Source organism: Oryctolagus cuniculus, chromosome 10, assembly GCF_964237555.1.
Source record: "Oryctolagus cuniculus chromosome 10, mOryCun1.1, whole genome shotgun sequence".
Lineage (NCBI taxonomy): Eukaryota > Metazoa > Chordata > Mammalia > Lagomorpha > Leporidae > Oryctolagus > Oryctolagus cuniculus.
In genome coordinates, this window is record NC_091441.1 from 54,217,182 (window position 1) to 54,242,491 (window position 25,310).

The window sequence follows — 25,310 nt, forward strand, 5'->3', positions numbered from 1 at the left end:
CAGCCGTGACCCAGGGCAGAAGACAGTAGAATAATACAGAATTCTGCAGTAGCAACCATCTCTCCAGCCAAGCTGCCTTCCAGGAGGGCAGGCAAAATACAGATAATGTGGGAGTGTCCTCTTGAAGTTTAGGGAAGAAGGTCCTGGGCAGTTGTTTGCAAGCAGAGCTGAATGCATGAAGACTGACGGGACAAAGACCGACTCCCGCTGCTCCCTCACGTGTCTTTGTCACTGCCGTTATCCCGACGTGGTTCGTCATCTCTGTGTTACTGCAGTACACCACAAAGAGAACACTGTTGGCTTCACTCGCACGTGACCTCTGCCCTACAGCCAGTTTCCCTGTAAGCCCCATGCTTCCCCAGCTATGTAGTCACGCTGCCCAGAGTGGCCCTCGGTTCTGACGGCTGCTTCCTGAGTCTCTGTGCACTGGGCGCAGACATCCGGAGCTGCTGTGCCAGCCGTGTGGGGTGATGAAAGCCTTCCCCCACGCCTGTCTGGTTTTTACGTCTAAGTTGTGGATTTGAGACCTGGCCTGGCCCGTGGTTTGCAGGGTGACAAGCCAGCCCAGAGGGAAGCCCCCGCTCCTCCCCTAGAGCTCACTGCCCTCTGCATGGTGGCTGTGCCTGTGGAGTTCCCCGTGCTGGTCCAGGGGCATTTTGAAAGGGCTTGCCCAGTAAGTTAAAGCAAGCATCTGAACCTAGACAGGCGTTGTCTCCATCTCATGCCCTGGGCCTCCTCTCGTAGCCATGTACAACGCCTGCCGGGACGTAGAGGCCCCCTCCAGTAATGACAAGGCCCTGGGCCTGCTGTGTGGGAAGGACGCCAACGCCTGCAATGCTACCAACTGGATCGAGTACATGTTCGACAAGAACAACGGACAGGCACCCTTTACCATCACCCCCATCTTCTCAGGTAGGCGTGACCACTGCCCGGTTGGCCAAGTCTGTGTTTTAAAGCCAAGGCATCGTAATCTGCAGTGGGAGGGTGAATCCAGATAACTGGGTCCTTGGGTTTCTCTCTCTTGAGAGAGGTAACTAAGCAGGGCTGAGAGCGGGAGAGAGGAAGAATTGTCTTTCGGGATTGCTATGTAATTGAAAGAATAAGATGGGGGGGGTGTATTTTATTTTACTGATTTATGTTTAAGACTGAAACATGTTAGAGGTCTTTTTCAGATCTCTGTGATAGTACCAGCCTCGCTCCTTAGAGTGGAGGTGAGACAAGACGGATGGTTTACTTTGGCATGTAGTATATTTGGGGTCTACTTTGGCATGTAGTATACTTGGGTATCAGTGACAAACAGGATGAGCTGTACAACACAACTTGATGACACAGAAGCCTCCAGTCCTCTCTCTCCTACTTCTGCCCTGTGTTTCAGAGTGCTTATTGTTGGGCTTCAGTGTAATTTAACACAAAGGTTGTAATGTGTTCTATTGAGCTCTCCTCTCAATTCCTCCATGTAGATCTCCCAGTCCGTGGGATGGAGCCCATGAATAATGCCACCAAAGGCTGCAACGAGGCTGTAGATGAGGTCACGGGGCCCTGCAGCTGCCAGGACTGCTCCGTCGTTTGTGGTCCTAAGCCCCAGCCCCCGCCACCTCCCATACCCTGGAGAATCTTTGGCTTGGACGCCATGTATGTCATCATGTGGATCACCTACATGGCATTTCTGTTTATGTTTTTTGGAACGTTTTTTGCAGTGTGGTGCTACAGGTAAGCAGTCCTGTTTGTCCAGGGCGAAAGAGCAAAATTACCTAAATGGCACTTTGAGATTTCCCTTGCAGACTGTTGGTTAGTTAGAACAAGAAATGAATACCTTGATGAATACCATTCGGTGCATCACGTGTGCCCTGCAGCTAGTAGACAATGGAGCCTTGTGCAGACTTAAACACTTGAAATTAGTGTGACTTTAAGAACTGCGCATTAACTACCCGTTCTTTGGAAAGCCATGCTTCATCGGCAGCATCTGACTCAAATCTCAGTGAATGTAGTACTCTGGTCCTTTTAGGTACTTGCATTTGCTTTAAGACAGTAGATTTTTGTTTGCTTGCTTGCTTTTAACTTTTGAAATCTTAGATTTACCAAAAAGTTGCAAATGATGATTTATGTGTCTATTCTTAGCTAACCTCCTCTAAGGTAACATTTTACAGCACTCGTAGTATAATTGTGAAAACCATGAAGATAACATTGGTGAGATGCTACTTGTTAAAGTACAAGCTTCATTCACGTGGCACCGGTTTTCCCTCGGATGCCCTTTTTCTGTGTCGGGGTCCCATGTATACTCACTTCGGGGTTCATTGGCCTCCCCCGGCCTGTGACAGTCCCTCCGTGCCTTCCTTCTGTGGCCGTGCCACTCCCGATTGTGTAGCGTGTCCTTCAGCTTGGCTTCCTCTGATGTTTTGGCAAGAGCATCTCAGATGTGCCGCTGTGTCTTTCTCGGCGCATCACTCCACGGGTGCTTGGTGGCAGGATGTGTCCTCCCTGGTAGTGGTTCCCTCGGTCACGTGGTTAGGGGAGCATCTGCCGTGGTGTTGCTGGTTTTCCCTTGGTAATTGAAGTCTTTCCAGGGGAGGTGCTCTGAGACTGTGCTTGTCCTTCGTTGCTCTTCACCTCGTCACCCACTGATTCCAGCGTCATCGGCAGCCCCTGTCTGCGACAGTCACCGCTGTGGCATCGGCCGCGTGGTGACATTGGGTTTTCCCCATTCGCTGTGTATTTAGTAACCGTACTGAGGGCTCCCCCTTCTCCCTCACTCTGGTATTTGCTCTGTTATTTATATCAGGGGCTTGTTCTTTATTCGGTGGGGTCCTGTCCGATACTGGCATTTGTTCTGTTGCTCAAGCGTTTCCAGTTTGGGCCACTCGGAGTCCTTCCGGTTGGCTCCTGTGTCTTCTCCATGCTTAGCCCAGGCTCACCCTGGGATCAGGCTTGTGGGTGAGCAACCTCACTTCCTTCCGTTGGAGTGTGCTGTTAGAATGCAAGAGGTCGGCACGTCGGGGGCCTGTTGCTGCTGGCGAGGACAATGTGTTTTAAAGGACCTAAAAGTTTCAAATGTCTATGGGGGCCACAAAGGGAAATCATCTCTTACGAATTTTTAAAAATACTTTCTTAAATTTCCTCCTGAGACTGGTGATCAGAGAGATGCAGAGCAAGGAGGCTTAGGGGGCACGAAGGCTACAGGTGGAGAGGAGAAAGACTTGCCGAGAGCAGGCTGTTGATGGAACCGTGGGACCGTCCGCGTGACAGCCTCACTGTGCAGGAGCCCGCTAATAGTCTGCGTTTGCTTTTATTTTTCAGAAAGCGGTACTTTGTTTCTGAGTACACTCCCATTGATAGCAACATAGCTTTCTCTGTTAACACCAGCGACAAAGGTGGGTGCTCGTGCGTACGCTAAGGTGGTGTTGGCCTGCGAGCCTTCATTTTCTCAGCCAGTTCTGGGGGAGGCGGGGCTGAGGGCAGCCCTGATCGAGGCACAGGTGGCTCTTTGCCTTTGCAGCACAGATCAGAACCAAGTACTTAACAGTAGCCGGGAGGTAACTACGGATGAGGACAGGAGCCACGATGGCGCTAGTGTAGCAGGAGCAGTAGGCAGGGGAGGGACAGGTGGCAGACAGCTTGGCCTCTCCGAGGCTCCCATGTGGCTTCCGTGAGCAGATCCCTAGCCGAGGGCGGGGAGGGGGACCTGTGCATAGCCACAGACGGGCTTGGTTCCTGGCACGTGCCTCTAGCTAATGCTTTCCCTGTTCCAACTTCCAGGAATGGCTTGGCTCTTAACCTCCACCCTCCCTTCCTCTCCCGCCCTTCCAGGGGAGGTGTCCTGCTGCGACCTGCTAGGGGCAGCATTTGAGGGCTGTCTGAGGAGACTCTTCACTCGCTGGGGATCCTTCTGTGTCCGAAACCCCGGCTGCGTCATCTTCTTCTCACTCGGCTTCATCGCCGCGTGTTCTTCAGGCCTGGTGTATGTCCGGGTCACCACCAACCCCATTGACCTGTGGTCAGCGCCCAGCAGCCAGGCCCGCCAGGACAAAGAGTTCTTTGACGCGCACTTTGGGCCTTTCTTCCGGACCGAGCAGCTCATCATCCGAGCCCCCCACACCAACAAGCACACCTACCAGCCGTACCCCTCGGGCGCCGACGTGCCCTTTGGACCACCGCTCGACAAACAGATTTTGCACCAGGTAACCTGCTGTGTACAACAATAAGTCAGCCTGGGGGACCTGGGGTTTGTTGACCAGTTCTACTTAATGTGGATTTGGGACTGAATGTTGAAGTATAAAATGTAACATTAAAGGGGTGCTTTGACCTTGCTTTTCAAGAAAGTGAGTGATAGGTGTTGACCTTGAAAAATGTACTGTGGCCCACCTCGTGTTGGCTCCAGGCAGCAGGTCTTGCCTTGTCCTTGAAAGTGCGCTGGGTATAAGAGGAGTCACGTGTCGGTACTCTGTTGGAGCAGAGTTTAGTAACAAGAAATTCACGTTAGGAATTTGTGGATTGTTTTCCCAGATAGCTGAAAGTAATGTGTGAGGACTTGAAGGGAGGACGCCTTTCACACTATCCTGGGGGCTGGGAAAGGAGCCAGGGGATCGCTCCGATCCACCTCGCAGGTGACCTGAGCCCAGGCTCCCAGCCTGCATTTCTGACGAGATCCAAGTGTGTCTTTTACAAAGGCGTTTGAACCCTCTATTCCTATCCCCTGTCACACTGGCCCTGGAGAGCGGGGCCTGTGCGGAAGCTAGATGCTTCTTTTTTAATGGACTACTGCACATTCATGTGGTTTTTCCTGTAAGTGTTACTCTTGGGTACAGAAAGTCTGAAACCTTGAAAAACATCCAAATGATCCTACGCTTGAGTCGCATCTTCACCCAGCAACTGGCTCACTGCAGCAGGTGCACGGCACAGCCCTTGGCTCCCGGGAGCATGTTCTCCATCTGGGAGGATGGGGGTACCCATCAGCAGTGGCCGGGCACAGCTGGGGGGCTGGGAGGCTTGCTGTCGGCCCAGGAGTGCCGGGAAGCCCAGCATCTTGCTCCGGTCTCCCCTCGGGGGCCTTGCTGCTGGAGAAGAGGAGCAGGGAGACGGTCTTGTGTCCTGACCTCTGTCTGGTCAGGGTGCCCCCTCCTCATCTTTAGATGCCTCTAGCCGGGATCTTCATCCCGGTTTCCTATCAGAGTGGGCCTTGGGCTTTACCAGTGTTTTACCGTAACGTGCTTTTATCCTCTCCCTCATCTCAGGAATGGTTTTCCCCAGATACAGCCAGCCCTGCATACCCACAGGCACCGCATCCACAGAGAGAAAATACTAGGAGAAAAAGTGGTGCCTGTACTGAACACTTCAGACTTTTTTCCTTGTCATTCCCTAAACAATGCAGCTTTAAAGCACGCAAGAGTGTGTGTGCAGTCACGTGCCAGTGCTACAGCATCGAACCAAAGGAACTCGAGCATCCTCGGAGCTCAGTATCTGGAGCCGATCCTGGAACTCCTTGTCTCTGACCCCTCAGGGCGCTGCTGCTCAGGCAGCACCTGAGAGAAGTCTGGCTCATTACTGGGTCTGCTGATTTTTACAATCGTCTTTCAGGTTCTTGACTTGCAGACAGCCATTGAAGACATTACTGCATCCTACAACAACGAGACTGTGACACTTCAGGACATCTGCTTGGCCCCTCTCTCACCATATAACAAGAACTGCACCATCCTGAGCGTGTTAAACTACTTCCAGAACAGCCATTCCATGCTGGACCACGAGCAAGGGGACGACTTCTTTGTGTACGCCGATTACCACACGCACTTTCTCTACTGTGTCCGGTGAGTGCACAACAGTTGCCAATGCCCCTCCCTGCCCATACTTGAGCACTACGTGATCCAAGGAGTTAGAGACCCAGCAGTGAACAAACAGTCCAAGACCTGCCCTGCCAGGCTTGCATCTTTTATTTTTTTTTTTTTAAGATTTTTATTTTATTTATTTGTTTGAGAGATAAAGTTACAGACTAGAGAGGGAGAGACAGAGAGAAAGTTCTTCTGTCCTCTGGTTCACCCCCCAAATGACCACAGCAGCTGCAGTTGGGCCAATCCAAAGCCAGGAGCCAGGAGCTTCTTCCAGGTCTCCTACGCAGATGTAGGGGCCCAAGCACTGGGCCATCTTCTACTGCTTTCCCAGGCCATAGCAGAGAGCTGGATCGGAAGTGGAGCAGCCAGGACTAGAACCAGCGCCCCTACAGGATGCCAGTGCTGCAGGCAGAGGCTTAGCCTATTAAGCCACAGTGCCGGCCCCAAGCTTGCATCCGATTAAGGGAGACAGGCAATCAACAAATAAATATACACACTTATGTTGGCAGAGATGAGTACCCTAAGGAGAAAAGTAAGATGGGGGTGTACTGCTTTAGAGTGGAAAAGGGGAAAGAAAAGAGGCAGCACGTGGATATCCCGGGTAACGTGTTCCAAGCAGAACAAGCAGCAGGCGCCGAAGCCCTGGGGTGAGAGTTTCTGTGGTGGGGGATCCAGGAACAGCGTGATACCGTTCATCCTTTGATCACAGCTGAAGCGGAGCACTCCGTTTCATAACCACATCCACCCCTAGGAGCTGACGCTGGAAGTCCATCATGAGAGTTCTTGCCTTTCGGATATAGTCACGTATCACGATAGCAAATCATGTTCCAAACACACAGCCTGCGCCCCTGAAGCCGTGGGAGTGTGTGAGCGTGCAGCTTTACCTGCAGGGCCCTGTAGCCGCCTCCCTAAGGAGGAATGTCCAGCTGGGCAGGGCACACTTCCAGTGGGGATTAGTCACCAAGGGAAGTGTGTCTGGGTCACCGACGAGGGGATCTTGAGGCGTTTAGAGATCTCGAGGCGTGTCCCCAAGAGCAGCATAACACAGACAGGCCTGCTCTCCCCGAGTGCCTTGGATCTGGCCCGGGGACAGTTGTTTGCTCAGTCGCACAGCCACAGTGGCTGTTTGTTCTTTGTGCCGAGAAGCAGTTCTTTGTCGTCGCTGAGCGCATTGCTGCACTGAGCACGTCTCAAGAGCTGAGCTCTCTGGCTTCTGGTTCTCGGGTCTCCCGTGACCTAGAGTGCTGTGTGCTTCTGGACTGTGTCTTCAGGCAGCTGGGCCATGTGTACTCTGTTGCAAGGGTGTCGCCTCCAAAACCATGAGTTACACTCATAATTGTTTCTAATTCATTTCATTTGAAAGGCAGAGAAAGAGATCTGCTATCTATTGATTGACTCCTCAAATGCCCAGAACCTCCGGGGCTGGGCTAGGCCAAAGCCAGGTGTCAGGAAGTCAATACAGCTCTTCCACATGGACTTAAGTACTTGAACCATTACCTACTGCCTCCCAGGGTACATGTTAGCAGGAAGCTGGAATCAGGTTGCAAACCCAGGCACTCAGTATAGGATGTGGGTGTCCCAACCACTAGCCCACATGCCTGCCCCGTAAACCAGCCTTCTGGAGAGGGTAAACAGTACAGGGGAGCCACAGGAAATCTGAAACGAAATACGGAATACATGCGTGGTGTGTAGTCACGCTGACGTGGGTCCTGTGTGAGCCTGGGCCCATCCCTAGCTCTCACCTTTTTCCTCGCCTTCCCACTTTTCCTGGGCTTTTCCACCTGCAGGTCCTGCGGGAATGGCAGTCTCTGTCCACCCAGAACTGAGCACAGACTTGCCGCTTTCCCACCGTGTCATTTACTCTCATTGACATCCACCAGTTCCTGAAACGCGCAGCTTCCTCCCTGAGTCTCTCCTCCTCCTGCTGGCCTCGTGCCATCCTCGTGGTTTTAACCTCTGGATGATCTCTCCAAGCTGTCACATGGAGGCAGAGGGGGGCTGTGGGTTCGGTGCTCTGCCTCTTACTGCAAATGACTGACCTCCAGAGCGTAAACCACTCCCCAGCAGCCCTGATGGGTGGGTTATATGCAGGAACCTCCCCAAGCACCCAGTGGAGTTCTGCCGAGGACCTGCCGTCAGGTGCCACTGCCCTGGGCAGGGCTCATCTGCTGCCGGGCGCCTCCAGCTGGGCCACTGCACAGACCTTCTGGTTGCACTCCTTGCTTTCTGTTTTTCTCTTTTTTTTTCTTTTTCTTTTTCCTTCTTTGTTTCATTTGAAAGGGAGACAGATGAGCTGACCATCCGGGTCTCCCACATGGGTGGCAGGAGTCCAAGTACTGGAGTCATCTGCTGCTGCCTTCCCAGGTGCATTAGCTGGATCAGAAGCGGAACAGCCAAGAATCGAGCCAACAGTCTGATATAGGATGCCCATGTTGCAGGCAGCAGCTCAGCCCACTGTGCCACAGAGCTGGCTCCTACCGAGCAGCGTCTTCACCTCTGCCCCGCGTGCCTGCCCCCTTGTTTCCTGCTTCTTTCCCACTTCCATATCGCCTTCCCCTTTTTCACCCGAGTTATATTTGTTTTTTTGTTTTTTGTTTTTTATCTGTTTACTATTTTTTTAAATTTTTTTTTATTTAATGAACATAAATTTCCAAAGTACAGCTTGTGGATTACATTAGCTCCCCCCCCCCATAACTTCCCTCCCGCCCACAACGCTCCCCTCTCCCACTCCCTCTCCCCTTCCCTTCTCATAAATAAGAGTGCCAATTGTTAAATCAACAATGGGAGTCACTGGGTACATGCTCCCCACGTAGGATCTCTGCCCTTAATGTGTTTAACTATGAAACTTAAAAACAACACTACTAGTCGAACAATACCCTATACCTTGTGCAGTTGTGTGAGTGAAGCCTGTTGAAATCCTTGCTTAGTATATACTAAGTTGATCTTCAGTATATGAAGGTAATTGAAAATGAAACATGATGAAGGGCGGGATGGGAGAGGGAGTGGGAGAGGGGAGGGCCGAGTTATATTTGTAAAATAGCCCGTCCCCTCCCTTTCCCGAAAATCTCTGTTTATTCCCCAGTGCCTCTGGCATCAAAATTCTAACGACTTCACTGAGTCCTTGGTTCTGCATCATCTGTCCTTTACCCTCTCCAGGCCTGTTCCCTCCTTCAGTAGCCCCTTCCTGGGTGCCCGAAGCTCCAGGACAGGACTGCTTGCCATTCCCCTAATTGCCATCCTCTTGCTCTCATCCCGTCTCACGTGCCTGTTTTCTGACTGTCCCACTCCTCTCTCCTCCACCACTGTCATTCATGGGACGGAAGACCCGCTTTTCCTCCCTCCCTGGTGAAGTGCCCTTGTGTGTAGATCTGATCAGGGCTCTGCTTTTGGAGTTGGTTTGCCCTCATGTCATTTGCTGCCTCATCTGCCCACACAGCGTCGTGCACCACCTGCTATTGATGGCCCAGGCCTGTATCTGCCTTCCCCTTGCCCAGTGTTTCTGAGCCCCCAAAGGCAGGTGTTGAGTTACTAGGCAAAAGAACCTTGGGGACCACATTGGGCTCAGAATACCGTCTGCCTCATTAAGTGTTTATTGTGTAAATGGTTAGGCCTGTGGTGTCTCGAGGATTGTTCTAACTGGAGGTTTTCTAAACTTTCTGGCAGGGTTCCTGCCTCTCTGAATGATACAAGTTTGCTCCATGATCCTTGTCTGGGCACATTTGGTGGCCCAGTGTTCCCATGGCTTGTGTTAGGAGGCTATGATGGTAAGTAAGAGATGCGTTTACTTGTCCTGTTCCATTGTGTAGTCTTGGTTCTGTGATTCATACTCAGTGGTAATTAGGAAGATTGTTAATTCCCTATGTCGTGAATGCCAAATGTAGTACCTCACCTAGCTGTGGGTTTTATTCTGCATTTAAAAGCGGTGGGCTATGTTCACCTTTCTGAGGTCACACTTGCCTCAGAGAAGCTAAGAATATCTCCCCAGAATAATGCAGTTGCACACAGCCACACACGTCCAGTGTCAAAGAGGTCCCCGGCCTGGGAAGCTCACCTGCAGAACTCCAGGTGGTCAGTCCCTGGACCGCAGTTTAGAACCAGCCCCTGCCGTGGGGGAGAGGAAGAGCGAGTGGAGTGCCGGGGAAGCAACGTAGATGGATTGATTTTTCTTTTGAATTAGTCAGTTAAGAGTGTGGGCACTTGGATATTGGGAAGGGCAGTTGGTTTGCCCTTTGCTGGTTCCTGTGACACACCTTGGGACAGACTGTGCTAGATAAGAGGGCGTGGTGATTCATCAGACACCTGTGGCATCTGAAGCCCAATCAGAGGCTCAGCTGGTTTTTCTTTAGCCAGTGAAGAAGCCAGAAGAGTTTTCTCCTCACTCAGTAGCAGGGGAAAAGTTGGGATTTGTATTTAAAATGTGTTCTGTCATAATAATGTAACATAGCATAGCATAGCATAACATTACAAACATAGCATAACATAACACAACATAGCATAACATAACAAACATAACATAACATTACATAACGTAACTTTACATTACATTACATAACACCATTTCCCATCGATGGGAGAGCAGTGGAGTCAACAGCTGGCCACAGGGAGAAAATTCTATTTGATCTCTGCCTTACTGCTTCTGCCAAAATAAACATCACATGGATCAAATATCGAGATACAAGAAGCAACCCTGTTAAAGAACTGGAAGAAAATACGGAGGAAAATGTTTTAAGTAATCTTAAAATGGCAGGGGCATTTCTAAGCCATGAAACCCAGGAGCCATCAGAGTTCCAGCAGAGGAACTTGGCTACATAAAAATTTGAAGTTCATATGTGAAGAATAGACATGCAGTTAAAAAGAAACAAGAAACTAGACAAAACAGATTAATATACTTGCCAGATAACGTTTCCTTACTGTATAAAGAGTAAACAACCTGTGAGAACAGTGGTCGAGGCCGTGTGAAAGCTAAGAGACTCCCATGGCACTTGGTGTCCAGGAGGAAACATCCACCTCTGTTGGTGAAAGTATCCTCTCACCAGTGTTTCTACCTAGTGGGTCGGCGAGAGCCTAAGAGGTGGATGGACCACTGTGCCCGTGAAAATGTGGGACACTCTCCACTGCAGTGGAAATATCAGCTGGTTACTAGAATGTAGAAAGACAGGATTCTTCTCTCTTGTTCACTAGAACATCCATTGTCCCTAAAATACAGCCTGGCTCAAAGTAGATCTACATAAATATCTTATTGAACAAAGGAATGAAAAATAGTATACTCTCTTTGGAGGGCAATTTGAGAGAATTTATCAAAATAAAAACGCATGTTTTTTATTTAGTGATTGTAAGAATTGATTATAAATATATATTTTACACATCAGAGATATTTGTAGATTATTCTTTGTAATAGCAAAAGAAGTTGCACAAACCTCCAGCTGTTGGGGATTGGTTACTTTACACCAGAAAATACTCTCAGCAGAAAAAAGAGAAGGAAGCTGGGGAGTGCTCAGATGGCGCAGTGTGCAAGACACAGAGTCTGTGGATGCCGCACGCGGCGCCTTCTGTTCCCGTGTGTGTAGGAAGGGAAGAGGAGGAATCCTGTTTGCTGTGTGTGCATGGGGTATCTCTCGAGAGATTTGCAGACGGCCGCAGTGTTAGGAGGGGACTCACGGTGGGGATAGGGATTGGACAAAGAAAGAATGCCTTCCCACTGAAGAGTTTTCTGCTCTGTTTGAAATTTCCACCACGAGCATACTGTGTAGTTAAAAAGAAGTTGACTCTTCCTGAGTGGCAAGTGTGCACACCTCAGGTAGACACGTACAGAACATTTTAGCCCGCTGCTGCTTTGTTCCGAGAGCAGAGCTGCTGTGTGTAGCTCCAGGAGAGATCAGAGGCAGCTCAGTTGTGTTCTGATTTTTCTCCTTGAATTTTTCTGACCTTCTGCACCCTCGTAATCTGCTTTTTGATGTCATATTTTCCTTTCTAGATCAAAACTACAACAATGCCACCGCCCTCGTGATTACCTTCCCTGTCAGTAATTACTATAATGATACAGAGAAGCTCCAGAGGGCCAAGGCCTGGGAAAAAGAGTGAGTCACTGGCAGAACTACGTAGGCTGTCCTCGCTGTGTGTATGGGGGGGGGGGGGGGGGGTGGATGTCTACAAGCACTGGAAGATCACTCCACACTGACCAAGTTAGGGTGGTTGCTTCCACTTGACACTAGTGATGCTAAAAAGAAATCTACAAACAAATTCATCTATAAACATGTGATTTAAACAGGTACTCCTGACGAAGAATGCAAAAATATTTATGCACAATATGTATTTTTTTCTAACAGCCAGAGCATGCTGATTGTTCAAAAAAAAGATTTATTTATTTATTTGAAAGAGAGAGATCTTCCATCTGCTGATTCACTCCCCAAATGACCGCAGAGGCCAGAGCAGGAACGGTACAAAGCCAGGGGCCAGGAGCCCTGTGGCTGCAGGGGCCCAAGCACTTGGGCCATCTTTTGCTGCTTCCACAGGGGCATGAGTAGGGGTATGGATTGGAAGAGGAGCAGCCATGACCCTAACCAGTGCCCCTATGCAATGCTGGCATCTGAGGCAACAGCTTTACCCCCTGTGCCACAGCACCAGCCCCTGAATGTCCCATTTATCTTGTGTCTGTCCTTGTGCTGATATTACACAATGTCTTGATTACTGCTGTTTTTTAGGAAGTTTTTTTTTTTTAAGATTTTATTTATTTCAGAGGCAGAATTATAGACCTAAACAGAGATAAAGGTCTTCCATCCTCTGGTACACTCCCCAAGTGGCCGCAACAGCCAGAGCTGAGCCGATCCAAAGCCAGGAGCCAGGAGCTTCTTCCAGGTCTTCCACTTGGGTGCAGGGGCCCAGGTGCTTGAACCATTTTCCACTGCTTTCCCCGGCCACAGCAGAGAGCTGGATCAGAAGAGGAGTAGCTGGGACACCAACTGGCGCCCAGATGGGATGGTGGCACTACAGGCGGAGGCTTAGCCTACTATGCCACAGTGCCAGCCCCCTTTTAGAAAGTTTTGAAATTGAGAAGTGTTCTTGTTCTTGAAAAAGGGATTTTTTTTTTTACTTATTTACTTTTTAAAGATTTATTTATTGATTTCAAAGGCAGAACTACAGAGAGAGAGGAGAGATAGCCTCCATCTGCCGCTTCACTCTCCACATGGCTATAACAACCAGGTTACAGCCTGGTTTGGGCGAGGCCAAAGCCAAGGGCCTCATCTGGGTCTCCCACGTGGGAGCAGAGGCCCAAACTCTTGGTACTTCCTCTGCTGCTCCACCAGGCACATCAGCAGGGAGCTGGTTGGGAAGTGGAACAGCCAGGACTTGAACCAGTGCCCACATGGGATGCTGGCATTGCAAGCAGCAGCCCAACTCACCATACCACAATGCTTGCCCCGAAAAAGAATATTTAACTGTTCTAGGCCTTGTGTAATTCCATATAATTTTAGTCACCTTGTCATTTCCTACAAAGAAGTCACCTGGGATTCCGGTGGGTATTGTGTTGAATCTGTAAAAGTTTTTCAGTTTTGTTCCATGAGTTTATATCTTCATTATGGTATACTTCACTTAGAAACAGAGCCTGAAGCACTTTTAGACTTGTTCTAAACCTGGGTTAAGCAGTAGAAAATTCAGCATGTGTGTCTGGAACTATGGCCATCGCCCGGGAGTGTCTCACATTCCGGTGTGCAATGAAGAAGGCCCACGTGCGGTGTGGCCTCTGTGTTGGGAAAGTGCAGGAAACATCTCTTCCTTAGGTGTTACTAAGCTTTAACTGAAAATAGGAAATTTTGCTTACTCTTCAGGTTTATTAATTTTGTGAAAAACTACGAGAATCCAAACCTGACCATCTCTTTCACTGCCGAGCGCAGTATTGAAGATGAACTAGATCGCGAAAGTAACAGCGACGTCTTCACCGTCGTCATTAGCTATGCCGTCATGTTTCTGTATATTTCCCTGGCCTTGGGGCACATCAAAAGCTGCCGCAGGTTTCTGGTAGGTGGGGGCTCAGTGTGTCTCGTGTGTGTGTCCGGGGAAATGGCTTAGCACAGCTTGTTGTCCTATTTTGCTTCTACTTCTAAACTGTCGTCAGTTCCATATTTTCATCGTGTGTAATGTTGGTTTCCTGCATCCGTTTTCTTCAGGACCAGTTTTTTGACTTAAAGTGTATTTCCATCCAGGTTTTTCTCACTTGTCTGTTCTGTCACCTAACAATGCAAGCTCGTGAACTGTGTTCCTAGGGAAGCCCTCGACATTTTCCCACACCTTCTCTTGAACTGGGAATCGTACTCCTAACTCTGGGTGGCATGTGCCCTTCTAAGGAAGTGAAAGTGAGGCCAGCAGCCCCTCTGACGGGCGCTCTCTGCGTGCTCGCCTCTCTCAGGTGGATTCGAAAGTCTCCCTGGGCATCGCGGGCATCCTGATTGTGCTGAGCTCGGTGGCCTGCTCCTTGGGCATCTTCAGCTACATTGGGATCCCCTTGACCCTCATCGTGATCGAAGTCATCCCTTTCCTGGTGCTGGCTGTCGGGGTGGACAACATCTTCATTCTGGTGCAGACCTACCAGGTGTGTGTGCGTGTTCTCATGGCGCTCAGTCCCCGTCCCACAGCCTGCCTCTGTGCACGGTGAATGAGGGTGTGAGGGGCTTTGTGTCCTTTCCCTGGGGGGCCCTTTGAGCTCCATGACTTGTTCTGCATCGGTGGGGACCAAGAAATTCACTCTTCCCTCTGGCTGGCAACATAGATATCAGGTGACAATTTGGTTTTAATTAATGCCTTTTTTACACATGCACAAAAATGGCTCTCCCATGCTTTTGGAAACTGTTTTGGGAATGACTGTTGCTAAAACAGTCCTCAGTGTAGCGTGCAGAATGGCAGATTTGCTGTGTGCAGAGGCGCCACTGAGGAGGAGGGAGAAAGTGGAGAAAGTGGTCTCCGGCGGCGTCATGCGGCCCCTGCCTCAGAAGCTCCGTGGCGTGTAGGTGTTACTCGGTGTCCCAGGTAGTTTTAGATAACACGCTCCAGTCTTTCCTCGCATTTCTCACCTGGAACCTAGAGCAGTAGTTCAGCAATACTCCGAATAAATTAATATGAGAACTTACATTTGCCAAAATGTATGTACTTAGAAGCCACTGTTACTCAACTATCTTTTTTCTTTCCTGTTGAGTTAACGTAGGTAGCCTTGTTATTGAGGGACGTTAATGTTGCTTTTACTTTTTGTTTTTCTCAAGAGAGATGAACGTCTTCAAGGGGAAACCCTGGACCAGCAGCTGGGCCGGGTCCTGGGAGAAGTAGCTCCTAGCATCTTCCTGTCCTCCTTTGCCGAGACGGTAGCATTTTTCTTAGGTAGGTACACTTTCCATTCTGTGTGTCCCATAGTGTGCCGAGCTGGGTGTCGGAGGATGCCCCTTTGTGCTGCCTCCGCTTCTAAGCTTTGTTCCCTCATTGGAAAGTGTCCCTGACTGGACCACAAGAAAAATTGCTAGCAGTATGTGGGGTGTCATTTTGTGGGTGTCTTCTTTCTCATGTTAAGTTTCAGAGCACTGTTGATGCTGGGGTTCAGGATGACAGACCCTGTAACTCTTCTTGTCATCTCCCCTTTGGGGTGCCCCGGTGAATGTTAGTGTTTGAAAAATGGCCTCCAGTATAGTGCAGAATCCGTCTCAACACAAGGCACTAAGTGGCCACTCCCAACTCCACAGGTGTCGGTGTGCCCGATGCCCTGCTGCTGTTTCCAAGGGTAGGCGGTCTTTGGAAAAGCAGCTTCCTGCGTGAGCAGAGGTCCTTGAATCTCAGTACAAGGAGCAGGAAGGAACTGGGACAAAAATTCACGTTTCTATCTAACTTGTGTCTGGAAAGATCACCAAATAGATGTGGCAGTGGGGCTGCCTGCCCGTCTCTGTGCTGCAGTCAGGGAAAAGCATCTGTGTCCTCCATAGAGGAGGCTGAATTAGAACCCTCCATCCAAACAGGACCTGGGGTCCACAGTCACAGACAGGATGGCCGTGCGGCTGCCAGGTCAGCTTTCACAGGCTGATGAATGATCGCGGCGGTAGGCGGTATCCTGTCCACACACACACACACACACACATCGAGGTGGTATCCCATACACACACACACACACACCCCGCATCAGCATGTCACCTCTCATTTCCACAAAGCCTCATGCTCGTGGAACCCGCAGCCATTATCTGGGACCTTCTGATGGACACGGATGCACCCTGGAGTTATCTCTTCATCTCTGACAGAAGAAAAGCAGAGCCTGGGTGATGACAACAGCAGCTGACACTGTGCCCCAAGGCTGGACTGCCCTTGGCGGTCAGCGGGAGTGCACCCCACACGTGTGTGTCCCATCCAGAGAGGCAGTGAGGTGTGCTCAGCCCAGGGCTGCCGGCTCTGACTTCTCTTACCCCCCGAAACCACATTGGGTATCTTTGACTTGGAGCACCCTTGTCTGACTGTAGACTGCTTCTTACTGTAACTCACTGGGAGACTGAAGTTGTTGACATACTGGACAGGAATCCCTGTCCTTCCCTGTGGGCAGCCTGGAAGGGAGAAGGCCTGTGTGAGCAGTTCGCAGATTTGAGTGATGCACCTGGATTTCAGCAGGATGGGGCTTTGGCCCAGGAATGCACGTTTTTAAACCCCCTGCGTGGTCTGGTGCTGACAAATCTTAGAAGACAGTTTATAGACGCCACTCCCTGCTCTGGCCCGACCCCCGTGGCGTGTTCGCAGCACGGGCGGACCTGTCTGGCTCCTTGGCTCTGTCCGCCAAGCCCTGTGGAGTCCTCTGCCGTCAGGTGGCTGATGAGAGCGTCCCTTGCCCTTGCAGGAGGCCTGTCGGTGATGCCGGCCGTCCACACCTTCTCCCTGTTTGCGGGGATGGCGGTCTTCATTGACTTCCTCCTCCAGATCACCTGCTTTGTGAGTCTTTTGGGATTAGACATTAAGCGTCAAGAGGTAAGTTGTCGCCAGGATTGCAGACCTTTTTATTTGATCTAGACCTAGATGAAGCAGCCAGAGCAGGTTCCGTGACCCGTGCTCCTCTCTGTTCCCTCAGAAAAACCAGCTGGACGTCCTGTGCTGCTTCAGGGGTGCAGAGGCTGGGACGAGCATTCAGGCCTCCGAGAGCTACTTGTTTCGCTTCTTCAAAAACTCCTATTCTCCACTTCTGCTCAAGGACTGGATGCGGCCCATTGTGGTAGGAGCCTGCCTGTGGTTTTTCTCGTTCTCCCCAAAATGGATTGTCACATGCCTTCTAAGAAACAGCTGGGGAAGGAGATTCTGACAGCTGTTAGAATATGCATGTGGGGCAGGTGTCATGGCACAGCAGGTTAAGCCACTGCTATGACGTCAGCATTCCATACCAGAGAACCTGGTTGAGCCCTAGCTACTCCACTTCTTTTTGTTTGTTTTTGTTTTTGCTTGTTTTCGTTTGAAAGGCAGACTTACAGAGAGAGAGAATCTTCCATCTACTGGTTTATCTCCCAAATGGGCACAATAGCCGGGGCCAGGCCAGGCCAAAGCCAGGAGCCAAGAGCTTCATCTGGGTCTCCCATGTGGGTGGCAGGAGCTCGAGCACTTGAGCCATCTTCTGCTACCTTCTCAGGCACAATAGCAAGGAGCTGGATTGAAAGTGGAGCAGCCAGGACGTGAACCAGCACCCGTATGGGATGCCAGTGCTGCAGGCAGTGCTTAATCCATTGCATCACAACCCCAGCCCCACTACTCCGCTTCTGATCCACCTGCCAATGCCCCGGGGAAGGCAGCAGGTGATGTCCCAGTACTTGTGTCCTTTCCACCCATGTGAGAGACTCAGGTGGAGCTCCTGGCTCCTGGCTTTGATATGGCTTAGCCATGACCATTGCAGGGAGTGAAGAGGTAGACAGAAGATCTCTCTCTCTCTTTCTCTGTCTCCCTCTCTGTCTCTGTTTCTGTCTTTTCCTCTCTATCACTCTGCCTTTCAAATAAATAAATATTTTTGAAAAAGAAAGATATATACTGGGTGTGTATGTTTGGTGCCGTGGTTTCAGACTCTGCTTGGTACACTTACATTCCATATCATAGTCCCTGTGTTCACGTCCCAGCTCCTCCACTTCTGATCCAGCTCCCTGCTGATACACAGCCTGGGAAGCAGCAGATGATGGATGGCTTAAGTACCTGGGTCGCTGCCTGCCATGTGGGAGACCCTGTTGGAATACCAGGCTTCTGGCTTTGGTCTGGCATAGGCTCAGCTGTTGTAGGCATTTTGGGGAGTGAACTAGCAGATGGTTCTGTCTCTCTACCTTTCAAATAAAGTGAAAAATAATTTTTTAAAGATGTATTTATTTATTTGAAAGGGAGAGCTACAGAGAGGCAGAGAGAGAGAGGTCTTCCATTTGCTGGTTCACTCCGCAAATGGCCACAATGGCTGGAGTTACACAGATGCAAAGCCAGGAGCCAGGAGCTAATTCTGTGTCTCCCATGCAAGTGCAGAGGCCCAAGATTTGCACCACTGTGTTCAGACCATAAGCAAAGAGCTGGATCAGAAGTGGAGCAGCCAGGACTCAAACAGGCACCCATATGGGATGCCATCACCACAGGTGAAAGCTTAGCCTACTAAGCTACCACTTTTTAAAAAAAATTTAAAATTTATGTACATATTTATATAGGTACAAAAACTTGAAATATTTTTCTAGTGAGATTTTTATTAGTGTAAGCAACAGTTCTTTAAGTTTTTATCTCAAAATAAGTAGATTCCCAGAGCTGCAAATGTAGTCCAGTGAGGAACCAAGTTCCCTTGCCCCAGTTTCCTCCAGGGGTGCATTTTACATAAATGTACTCCCACATCAAATCCAAGACTATGACACGGGCACACCGTGTGTGATGTCTACATTACTACACATGCTTTATGGTTAACCTTCTCCTTCTCTCTCTGCCTTTGAAATAAATAAGTAAAAATAGTTTTTTAAAAAATTTAAATAAATATTAATGGAGCCAGCATTGGGCACAGCAGGTTAAGTCACTGCCTGTGACACCAGCAACCCATATGGGTACTGGTTCAAGTCCTGGCTACTCTACTTCTGATCCAGCTCCTGCTAATTGCCTGGGAAGAACAGTGGAAGGTGGCCCAGGTGTTTGGGCCCCTGCACCCACATGGGAGACCCGGATTGATTTCTAGACTCCTGGCTTTAGCCTGGGCCATCCTCAGCCTAGCCCTGCTCTGGCCATTGAAGCCATATGGGGAGTGAACCACCAGATGAAATCTCTCTCTTCCTTCCTTTCAAATAAATAATGAACAAATATTTTTTTTTTTTTAAAGTTCAGCTATGCTTTATCTAAGCACGTGCTTTCCAATGTGCTTACCTTGTTTTGACTTGATCATCTCTTATGTTTTAGGGTTTTTTTAGAAAAAGATTTTACTATTTGAGAGGCAGAGTGAGAGAGAGAGGGAGAGAGAGAAAGGTCTTCCATGGGGCCAGCGCTGTGGCATAGTGGGCTGAACACCTGTCTGCAGCGCCTGCATCCCATATGAGCACCGGTTCCTATGCCAGCTGCTCCTCTTCTGACCCAGCTCTCTGCCACGGCCTAGGAAAGCAGCAGAGGATGGCCTGTGTGCTTGGGCCCTGTTCCTGCATAGGAGACCCGGAAGAAGCTTCTGGGTCCTGGCTTCAGATTAGCCCAGCTCCAGCCGTTGTGGCCATTTGGGGAGTGAGCCAATGGATGGAAGATCTCTATCTCTCCCTCTCCCTCCCCCTCTCCCTCTCTCTCTCTCTCTGTAGCTCTGCCTCTGAAGTACATAAATAAATCTTTAAAAAGAAAAGAAAAGAAAGGTCTTCCATCACTGTTTTACTCCCCAAATGGCTGCAATGGCTGGACCTAAGCCAATTTGAAGCCAGAAGCCTAGAGCTTCTTCCAGGTCTCCCACGTGGGTGCAGGGGCCCAAGCACTTGGGCCATCTTCCACTGCTTTTCCAGGTCATTAGCAGAGAGCTGGACTAGAAGAAAAGCAGCTGGGACTTGAACCGATGCCCATGTAGGATGGCAGCATTGCAGGCAGAGGCTTAGCCTACTGCGCCACAGCACCGTCCCTGCAGACTAAGGTTTAAGAACATTTGAGGATGGTGTTGGGCCGTGTGTGGCCCTTTTCCGTTAAGATCTCTGCAGCCCACGTGTAGAACTGTCCCATCACCACCCAGAGGTCTTACAGTGTCCCCAGGCCCTCCTCCCGGTCACCCGCATTCCGTGCAGGGACTTTATATGGGTTATAGACTAGATGTAGCTAGCAGTGATCATCTGTCACTTCTCTACTAAAAAAACATAAATTCATGTCTGGTGATAGTACGAAGCAATAGTGGTACCTGGAACAGTGAATATCAGTTGGGAACGATGCTAAAGTCTGGATCACCCGTGGGTTTTCTTATTGAATCCATGCTGCTATCTGTTGCAACAAGTCTGTTAATTCTCCTGATGAAGAAATAGAAGCCAGGTGCAGGGTCTTTGAACTCTAAGTACAAGGCTGGGATTTGAACCCACAAATTTTGGCTCTGGATACTGTGGCCCAGATACTACCCCCGTACTCCCTGTCGTCTCTACACGTTATGTAAACTTGCTTTTCGGTTTAGAAAAATCCTGCTTTTTTGCATGTGTTCAAGATTTCTTTTCTGTCCCTCAGCTTGTTGTGACACTGAACAAGCACTTTTTCTTCCAGATAGCGGTATTTGTGGGCGTTCTCTCGTTCAGCATCGCAGTCCTGAACAAGGTGGAAATTGGATTGGATCAGTCTCTCTCAATGCCTGACGTAAGGCCCTGTCTTTAATGAGGCTTATGTGGCTGGTGATGAGTTGAGTTTTTGAGAGCATGCTCTTGAGTGTTTCCAGCCAACACCTGCCTGGAAATGCAGACGCACACAGACTCCCTGGCTTTTAACGGGAGCTGCTGTATCGCGGGGCAGTGGGCTGCTCTGGCATTAGGAGCTTCCGCCCTCAGGGCACAGCCATGGATTGGGAGCCAATGGCCTTGTGAGGCAACCTCCTGACCGTGGACAGGAGGTGGGGGAAGGGCGGGGGGAGGGGGATGCCCTGGCTGTGCCGGGAGTCCCGAGTGCAGGCCGGCGGTGTCGGGCAGCCTGGGCCCTCTGAATTCCTAGTGGTCTCCGTCTCGCTTGTCCTCAGAGCATTTAGACCCCCGCCGTCCTTCGGTCTGTCTTGCAGGACTCCTACGTGGTGGATTATTTCAAGTCCCTCGGGCAGTACCTGCACGCGGGGCCGCCCGTGTACTTTGTCCTGGAGGAAGGGCACAACTACACCTCCCTGCAGGGGCAGAACATGGTGTGCGGCGGCCTGGGCTGCGACAACGACTCCTTGGTGCAGCAGATATTCAACGCGGCCCAGCTGGACAACTAGTCAGTACCGCCTCGCCCCTCTCTCGGGGCTCCTTTCAAAGCCCGCGTTCAGTCTCGGCTGGCCTGAGCGCTGCCTCTCGGAGGCCTACAGTGCCGGGGGCTCTGGTGGTGGTCTCGTTCCGGGCTCTGCGTGTCTCTCTGGGCGACTGGGGGGGGGGGGGGGGGCGTCAGGACGGTTCTGAAGCGGGAGGCGTCCTCCGCGTGGAGCAGGGCGGCCATCGCTTCCTCCTTTCCCCAGCACCCGCATCGGCTTCGCGCCCTCCTCCTGGATCGACGATTACTTCGATTGGGTGAAGCCGCAGTCGTCTTGCTGCCGGGTCTCCAACGTCACGGAGCAGTTCTGCAACGCCTCAGGTACCGTCGCTCCCGCCCCGCGGCTCCCTTCCTCCCGGAACACCTTGGTCTCGGCATTCACTAAGTGTTTGCATCTCTCCTCAGTACATGCCCATGCTGGGTCTTCCGCCCCTCGCCACGCTCCCCTACCTCACCACGTGTGCGAACTGCCACGTGTTCCCGTCCCTGCACCACTTGGGGCTGCAGGCTGCATGCGGCCCACAAGGGGACTCCGGCTCCCAGATTCGGGTCCTCATCTTGCCCTGACCACACCCATTGCTCTGACGGGCTCTGGCCTTGGCTGTCCTGTTTGTCACTGTTGCTGCCTGGTGTTGTAGGAGTGTTGGAAGTCTGGAATTCTCCTAACACGTGCGAGCCCTGGTGTCGGATGACACCAGTCGTGGTCAGCACTGAAGCAGACTCTGTTGAGTCTGCCCGAGGTTTTAAGCAGTGTGTCAGACTCAGCAAGCAGTGGACCACGGGGGGCGGAAGTTTCTGGATAAGGGGAGAGATTTCGGGAGAATTCCCTCCCTTCTTAGTATTTTTTTCGTGCTTTTATTTAAAAACACTATCAGAAGCCTGCTCCTCTAACGCGCGGCTCCCCCCTCGTGTCTCCGCCAGTGGTGGACCCTGCCTGCGTCCGCTGCAGGCCGCTCACCCCAGAGGGCAAGCAGAGGCCTCAGGGGGAGGACTTCATGAGATTCCTGCCCATGTTCCTGTCCGACAACCCCAACCCCAAGTGTGGCAAAGGGTAAGTGGCGCCGGCCGCCTCGCACCAAACAGATGCAGTGAGGCCCAAGCAGGCGAGAGTGGGCTGACACCTGCCTCGCTCCCTGGTCGGGAGGCCCAGCTGGGTGCCACCTGCGAGCCAGGGCGGCATGACTTCACTGGGCCGCCAGGGCTCAGCTGCCATGGGCGTCGGGCTGGGAGCTGCCTCTCTGACGCCCGTCTCTGTGCCCAGGGGACATGCTGCTTACGGCACCGCAGTCAACATCCTGGGCAACGGCACCGAGGTCGGGGCCACGTACTTCATGACCTACCACACCGTGCTGCAGACCTCGGCCGACTTCATCGACGCCATGAAGAAAGCCCAGCTGATAGCCGGGAACGCCACCGCCACCATGGGCCTGAAGGGCAGCCGTTGCCGGGTGTTCCCGTACAGGTAGGGCGGGGTCTCAGTGGGAGGCCAACCCCCAGCTTCAATTCTGCACACAGGGGAAGCAGTTCAAGGGCAAGAAGCCAGAGTCACCGAACTTCGTCCCCGCCGACCCTCCTAAAGGAGACCCACAGGGAAGCAGCCCCCAGAGGCCACACAGAGAGGGCTGAGCCCGCATCCTCAGCCAGCGACACTGACACCCGTGTGTCCCCGCCTGCTCAGTGCTTTTGGATGGAGTTTTCTTGTTTATTCCGTTTTTTTTTTTTTTCCCACACTGGCAAGAGGATATTATGTATGATTTTATATATAATATTATGTACTGATTTTGGAGAATACCAAAAGGTAGAAGAAACAAGTGGTTTTAAAAAATTGCTTTAACCACTACCATAAGCTTGCTTAAAGAAGAGCTGGGTTTTCTGTGGAAGAAGCTGCAGATGGTTGGCGCCTCGGCTCACTTGGCTAATCCTTTGCCTGTGGCGCCGGCACCCTGCGTTCTAGTCCCCGTCGGGGCGCCGGATTCTGTCCCGGTTGCCCCTCTTCCAGGCCAGCTCTCTGCTGTGGCCAGGGAGTGCAGTGGAGGATGGCCCAAGTGCTTGGGCCCTGCACCCGCATGGGAGACCAGGAGAAGCACCTGGCTCCTGGCTTTGAATCAGCACAGCGCGCCAGCCATAGCAGCCATTTGGAGGGTGAACCAACGGAAAGGAAGACCTTTCTCTCTGTCTCTCTCCTCTCTCTAACTCTGCCTGTCAAAAAGAAGAAGAAGAAAAGAAGAAGAAAAGAAGAAGCAGCAGCCGCAGAGCGGGCGTCCTGACTCCTGGGAAGCACCGCTTAGCTTTGGCGGGGCCTGCTCCGAGCTGTTCTCGGGAGAGATCGGGACTTGTTAGTCTGGGTCTGTGAAGTGACAGAGATTGGGCCAGCAAGCAGAAACCTCGCAGGAAACACGTGTGCGGCCGAGCGGCCCCCGCAGAGCCGTGGCATGACTGGGGCGGGGCTGGCACACGGCCAGGACGTTCTCCGCCAGGGCCGCCCCGGGGCAGGCGCTGGGGGCCCTGACGGAAGCTCCCCTCTCGTCCACAGTGTGTTCTACGTCTTCTATGAACAGTACCTCACCATTCTGGACGATGCCGTCTTTAACCTCGGCGTGTCCCTGGGAGCGGTGTTCGTGGTGGCCGTGGTGCTCCTGGGCTGTGAGCTCTGGTCTGCAGTCATCATGTGTGTCACCATCACCATGATCTTGGTCAACATGTTTGGGGTCATGTGGCTGTGGGGCATCAGCCTGAACGCGGTGTCCTTGGTCAACCTGGTGATGGTGAGTCCCTGGCTGTCCCTTAGCCCCTGGCTCCTCTGTCACTCATAGGAACGGGGCCATGGTGTCCACGGAAACCATAAAATGGGGCAAAATCCCAGGTCCAGCTGTGGCTGTCGGAGCACAGAGGTGGGAGAAAGCACATCGCTGTCCGTTTATCCCCTTTCGGGCAGCTGTGGTGCCGAGTCCTGGTGCCCCGACAGCAGAGGCGTGCTACCAGGGCTAGCCTGGGCGCTGCTTTATTACCCTCTAGGGACGGGGCAGTGTGCAGCCTAAGGGCGTTCACTGTTGATCCAGAATATTGCCCTCCCCGGGGGCTGTCTGCCCAGTTCCCAGTGGCTAGGTGCTTTTTGATAGTTAAGTGACAATCTTGCAGCTGTGAGCATTCCAGAGGTGATAGGTGCACATCCAGCTGGGAGTCCCGTGGGGCCGGGGTGGGGACAGCCAGGAGCGACAACAGCGTGCAGGCTGCGCAGGGCCGGCTGTGGCTGGGAGGCTTTGGCACCTCCCCCACCAGATGCACACACGCCCTAGGACCCGGGGGCACAGGCCGTGCTGGGAGCGGGGGAGTGGGACTCCAGCACACATCGCAGGGGCGAGGGGCACCGCACCAGGCAAGAGCCCTGCTGAGGGAAGTGCTTTATTTCAGAGCTGTGGCATCTCCGTGGAGTTCTGCAGCCACATAACCAGAGCGTTCACAGTGAGTGCCAAAGGAAGCCGTGTGGCCCGCGCGGAGGAGGCGCTCGCTCACATGGGCAGCTCTGTGAGTATCCCGCAGGGCGCGCCCAGGGCTGGGACGACTCCTGAGGAGGAACTGAAGTTCGGAGACGTGCTTTAGAAAGCAGCTGCCAGCGAGGCCAAGTCCCTGGCAGTTCCTGGAGCAGCTGCACCTGGCACCGGTGTGTGTGACTTCTGTAGCAGGGAAACCGCGAGAAGTCAGATCTGCAGGAGCTGCACGCGGCACAGGCTCGAGCCCAGGGTGCAGTGTGGAGCTGACGTCTGCAGCGTCTCCCAGTTCAGCTCTGTCCCGGGTTAGCCTGGCCGCCAGCCCCTTCTCCTCTGTGGAACAGAACGTTAGGAAAAGCTAACACTTCTGTTTCCGAACGCTCCGTGTGCACCTGAGACAGACGTGTGTCTGCAGACAGGAGGCAGTGCCGCTGCAGAGCAAACAGCCTTGCACCCATTCATACCTGAGCCCGCTCAGCCTCGTAGAGGCACAGGTAGACTGCAGCCCCCCACCAGGGTGCCCGCGCCGCCGCCGCCTCCTTGAATATGAGAAATCCTGGCAGAGAAA

General features: G+C 51.8%; 1 protein-coding gene across 3 annotated transcripts in view; it reads left to right on the top strand.

Annotated features, from left to right (window-relative positions):
• NPC1 (NPC intracellular cholesterol transporter 1) overlaps positions 1 to 25,310 on the top strand; it is a 50,527-nt gene that overhangs the window by 23,677 nt on the left and 1,540 nt on the right. For 2 of the 3 annotated variants that reach the window (XM_070049761.1, NM_001082071.1), the window contains 19 exon segments: positions 745 to 912; positions 1,461 to 1,710; positions 3,295 to 3,368; positions 3,805 to 4,175; positions 5,572 to 5,798; positions 9,483 to 9,583; positions 11,794 to 11,896; positions 13,646 to 13,835; positions 14,224 to 14,406; positions 15,071 to 15,185; positions 16,672 to 16,799; positions 16,900 to 17,040; positions 20,529 to 20,618; positions 21,031 to 21,221; positions 21,460 to 21,575; positions 22,176 to 22,305; positions 22,516 to 22,716; positions 23,788 to 24,019; positions 24,666 to 24,779. In XM_070049761.1, coding sequence (XP_069905862.1) covers positions 745 to 912; positions 1,461 to 1,710; positions 3,295 to 3,368; positions 3,805 to 4,175; positions 5,572 to 5,798; positions 9,483 to 9,583; positions 11,794 to 11,896; positions 13,646 to 13,835; positions 14,224 to 14,406; positions 15,071 to 15,185; positions 16,672 to 16,799; positions 16,900 to 17,040; positions 20,529 to 20,618; positions 21,031 to 21,221; positions 21,460 to 21,575; positions 22,176 to 22,305; positions 22,516 to 22,716; positions 23,788 to 24,019; positions 24,666 to 24,779 — 3,125 coding nt within the window. 3 annotated transcript variants of the gene reach the window in all.